Raw genomic sequence first — 4,692 nt, 5'->3', positions numbered from 1 at the left:
CTCTGGTGTACCACTCAATTTATTTCTGACACGGCAACCTGGTTAGAGTTCATAGAAATTGGAGCATAGCCACAGGCTTACATTCCCGACGGAATAGCCAACTCGTCGATCAACCGGTTTTCTGTGCCAATGAAGAAAAACAAATTTTCATTACCTTTCAGTTACACAGTATTACACCACAGAATCCTAGACGAAGCTACAGTAGTTACATCACAGCTGATCGATTAACGAAACCATCGCAGCCCAAGCTTCCTCTTGTGACTAGCTCTACTCTATAGAACTCTACCATCATCAATGTTTCCGTCTTCGACAAATGTGTAAGACTCTAGAACAGAGCTACTAACACCAGTCACGAGGTTCACATTCGACACCCAGAGTGAGACTTCCCTCTCGCAAGAATCGCCTCCAACAAATCTATGACCCACTCTCAAGAGGTAAACAACGCGCACTTTCTTCAGCTGCTTGAGGAAAATACCGTGCATCTTTTCGATCAGCCTCTTCCACCACTCTTTCGGAGACGTAGCACGCAGGTTGTCGGCAATCAGCATGACGTCCTCCTGTAGGCGATAGACACGCCAGTCTCCCGAACCCACGTTATCATTCGTAAAGAAGCCTATATGGGGTACAGGGATACTACCCGGTCCTTTCGAGCCCCTGACTGATCCAAAGTCGTGTCCAACGGTCGTCTTGATGAGCATAACCGACATCCTCTGCACAGTAGTGAAGGGAACAATTGAGTTTCTCTCGAGGCGAGGAGACTCAATAGTTTCGATCTCCTGTGTCTGCAGTGGTCACATCAGTCAGGGGTTTCTCCTCGCGAACTACCTTGCCCTGAAAAATGAGTCTCGGGAGGAGGGTGCTCAAGGATAACCGGACATTGATAATCAAGGGAACTGAAATCATACCTTTCCTCCGTGTTGGAAAAGCACAAGCCGAGACTTATGCAAAGAACGTAACAGCTCAATCTGACGATCCATGCTCGCCGCCGCAATATATGCTTTCATAAAGACCAGCTCGATCATAGCGATACTCCTCAGCGTCACATAGTCCTTTAGCCTCATGGTCGTCGAACTCTTCAACACCACCGCAACGTAGATGAGGGAGAAGAAGTTGACAAACGGCGTGTCGGACCACACGAACCGTCCCGCTTGCCGTAGAGCGAGGATGAACCGCAACCAGCTTCGACGACACGAGAAAACAGACATCACGAAGCAGAATCCAAACGTACAAGCGACGAAAACGTTCAAAACCATGTCGGATAGGAAGAGGTTCATGGCGATGGCGGAGGCGAGAGATGCGCTCAGGAGAAGGAGGCCCGTGTTGGTGAAGTACAGCTCCGCGAGGTCGCCATCGTTGTCGTTGGAGAGGATTGAAGTGTATCCATCTAGGAGAACGGAACGGGCATTTGCGGTTCCAGGTTGAACCTTGCGGCGGAAGGGCGCCAGCCTGACGACGATGGTGAATAGGTTGAGGACTTCTTTGATGAGAACGGTCAAGCAACTGTGCAGAAGCAAAGCGCTCGCGAAGTTGATGTCTTCATCCCAGGTGACCATATCGCCTTTGTCTAGAACTGTTGGTAGAGCGAGGTTGAGAGATAGAAGGAGTGAGACCAGGCTGGACGATGATGATGAGCAGCAGGCTGCCGAAAGCCGAGGGATCCCCATCCTTGCACAGCCTGCCTCGAAGCGAATCGATGAGGCGTCGCTCTAAGACAGATATGTGAGCTTCTGCGTCCACTGTTGTTCATCTTGGCTGAAATAAGGCGGTCCGAACTTATGTGATGAGGGTAATCTGAGTGTATGCTCTTGGGGATTGAAACCCACACAGCTTTACAAGAAACGGATGGCAACCACTTCATAATTATGACCGAGAGGCTTGCCTCGTCAGTCTCACACGGTTAAGCCGGTCTGTCTTGACGAAATTCACATGATTAGTTTATCATGAGCTCCATTGCAGCCAGAATCTCACTTGCAGCCTACACGTTCTTATGCCCCGGCAATTCAACACGTCTCGCCTGTATCATGCTTTGAAACGCACCATATCTCCCATTCCCAGTCATTTGGTGTTTTTTCCTATTATTTGAGCTGAACCATTTGGCCAATCAACATTGATTGTACGGACCATGGAAGGATGAACGTAGTTGAACTTCGGTCTTCGGCTCAGAGCGATCTGAGAGCATCTGTCTGAAGCTCTTGTCGTTCTTGCCTTGAACGTTCACTACTTTCCGTATTGGGTCGATGTCTTATCGAATTTGGTTGACGGAAAGACCCGAAAGTTGGAATGGTCGTTGGCTTTGTCTTAGGTTTTCTCTGCGATTTACTTGTCATCAACTTGAACATTCGAATTATTTGGGTAGGCCCATGTCTGATTTAATATTCCGAGTAAAAAGCGATTGACGCATCATCTCTGTATATTGAACGCAAGATAGCTTCCCGTTCAGGGAATGGAACGACCGGCTTCGCTGCACTTCATCGAGATCGAGGGTAATCTGTTAGAGTTTTAGACCACAAATAGTTCATTTCTTGCTGCACTCGGCGGTAATCCATGGGAGCTCTGACAAATACATCCAAAACATCTCGCATCTATCTTAGGTACAATAAGTCGACAACCTGTAATGGAAGATGTTCAAATCGCATCATCTTCGTGAAGCGACGTCATATTCTGACCCAACTCGGGTTCGTTCTCTGCCACCTTCCCTAAGAAACATCCTTGCAATAGGGTGCTAATCAACCCCTACACCAATCTATCTTAATGAGAATACGAAGTCTTCAAAAGCCTTGGCAAAGCGGCAACGCGTCTGCCATTATCCCCTAATACCCCGGGTTGAATCTTTCTTCGATTTCCAAAATAAACATCAACAATCACTAGAAGATCCTGCCCTCGCCTGGCTCGAAACAGTCTTTACCGTCGCAGGAACCGCTCAAAAGCCGTCGCGATGCTGTTCTCTCTGCTCCTCAGTGCCTCACTGGCACAGACACAGGCATCCCTGCACTCTCAAACTTCGTTCTGCGGAACCCCTGACCGCAGCGACAAGCACATCGCCAGATCGCTAGCCAGCAGGGACATGAGCAGCGGGGGCAGTCTCCTCGCAGCCAACATTTCCGTTCCGGTCTATCTCCATTCAATCGCCCCCAATGAAACAGCTCTCTTGACTGTAAGAGCACCCTCCGTGTATAAACACCAAGGTTGCTGGACTAACCTACGCCCCAGCAAGCCACCCTCGAAGCGCAATTTCAAGTCCTACACAACACCTTTAGCAAATACGGCATCACAATGACCCTAGGCGGCACCTCCCGCACCGTAAACGCAACCTGGTCAACAGTTACAAACCCAACCGACGAGCTCGCCATGAAATCCGCGCTCCGCAAGGGCAACTACCAATCCCTCAACATCTACGTGCAAGCCATCCACCCGACCCTAGGCCGGTGCTTCTACCCGGAAGCAGACGCCTTCCGCGGATCAGAGACGTTCATACTGGACGGGTGCCAGATCGACGCCAACACGGTCCCCGGCGCGAACTCGCCTACGGGGAATGATCGCGGGTACATGGCGGTCCACGAGGTTGGCCACTGGTTCGGGCTGCCGCATACCTTCCAGGGAGGGTGTACGGGAACGGATTTTGTCGATGACACGCCTGCGCAGGCGACGCCTTCTTGGAATTGCACGGTTGGGCAGGATACGTGTCCCGATTTGCCGGGCGTGGATTCTCTTTACAACTTTATGAATTATCAAGCAGAGTAAGTATTATCACCTGGAGACGTGCCGGCAAGTTAGATATATGTCGCTGACAAAATCTGTAGCAACTGTTGGAACGAGTTTACACCTGGACAAGTCAAGCGGATGCATGAGCAGTGGGCAACGTTTAGGGCGAACAGCACAGCCTGAAAGTGAAAAGGTTATTCTTCGCCCCCACCCATCAAAGAACATCATCTTAAATAGAGCCAATGTGGCATCTTGCACTCGATTCGATACTTGCATATCCCCAAGGACCTGCCGTGGATGTACTTGTTGGGGGGACTCGCAAGTATCCGCGGCACCGTATGCGCCTCCACAGCGCCGCACCATGTCGTCTGCACCTCAAAAAAATCATGCAGAAATACTCATGAATCAGAAAAGGATCCAAAGATAATGCAAAAAGGCAAAAGAAACTCCTCGACGGGGAATTGAACCCCGGTCCCCTGCGAATCGTTGAATTCTCGATGACAAGCAGATATCCTCACCACTAGACTATCGGGGATTGGTGGATGTGTGCATCCAGTGATAGTTGGTTGAGTGTAGAGATGGCATGCTGCTCTATATAGGGATGTCGGAGCGGGGGCCAATAAGCCTCAGCGCACCACTGTGCAGCGGTCTGGTCTACTGCCGCTAAGACAATCTTGCGCATTCACGAAGGGTAATGAATTGCTTCTTGATGGGTGCAATGGAAAGTTCGTTCTCTACTGAAAGTCAATATGGAGCCTTCAAGGGATTGAACCTGCCCTTGGTGTTGTAAACAGGATCATGCATCTCTCAACCCATACCTTTTGCCAACAAGTCCGGTCAGCACACACACCTCATCCTTCAAAAGCCCACCACTCCCACGACGAGCCAAATATAAATGGCGGGGTTCACAGCAAAGGCTCACCTGTCAAGAAAGAAAGTTGGCTTACACGCATCGCCGGAGATGGTGGCCCGCATACGGCACCTATTGGG

The 4,692-nt window shown here is 50.1% G+C and overlaps 2 protein-coding genes and 1 non-coding gene across 3 annotated transcripts; 1 reads left to right on the top strand and 2 right to left on the bottom strand.

Annotated features, from left to right (window-relative positions):
- Window positions 1–272: 272 nt before the first annotated feature.
- Window positions 273–1,553, bottom strand: N0V96_011628 (uncharacterized protein; the record flags this gene model as incomplete). The annotated part of the gene is made up of 2 exons (XM_053193649.2): window positions 273–782; window positions 906–1,553. 2 exons carry the CDS (start codon window positions 1,551–1,553, stop codon window positions 273–275), a joined length of 1,158 nt encoding a protein of 385 aa, XP_053048967.2.
- Window positions 1,554–2,935: 1,382 nt separating this feature from the next.
- Window positions 2,936–3,741, top strand: N0V96_011627 (uncharacterized protein; the record flags this gene model as incomplete). The annotated part of the gene is made up of 2 exons (XM_053193648.1): window positions 2,936–3,154; window positions 3,211–3,741. 2 exons carry the CDS (start codon window positions 2,936–2,938, stop codon window positions 3,739–3,741), a joined length of 750 nt encoding a protein of 249 aa, XP_053048966.1.
- Window positions 3,742–4,148: 407 nt separating this feature from the next.
- Window positions 4,149–4,237, bottom strand: N0V96_011626. The gene has a single exon. It is a non-coding gene; the product is annotated as a tRNA-Asp (tRNA).
- Between the last annotated feature and the right edge of the window lie 455 nt (window positions 4,238–4,692).

Source organism: Colletotrichum fioriniae (assembly GCF_027942845.1).
Source record: "Colletotrichum fioriniae strain IMI 355084 chromosome Unknown scaffold_18, whole genome shotgun sequence".
In the NCBI taxonomy this organism is placed as follows: Eukaryota; Fungi; Ascomycota; class Sordariomycetes; order Glomerellales; family Glomerellaceae; genus Colletotrichum; species Colletotrichum fioriniae.
This window is presented reverse-complemented; position numbering and strand designations above follow the sequence as displayed.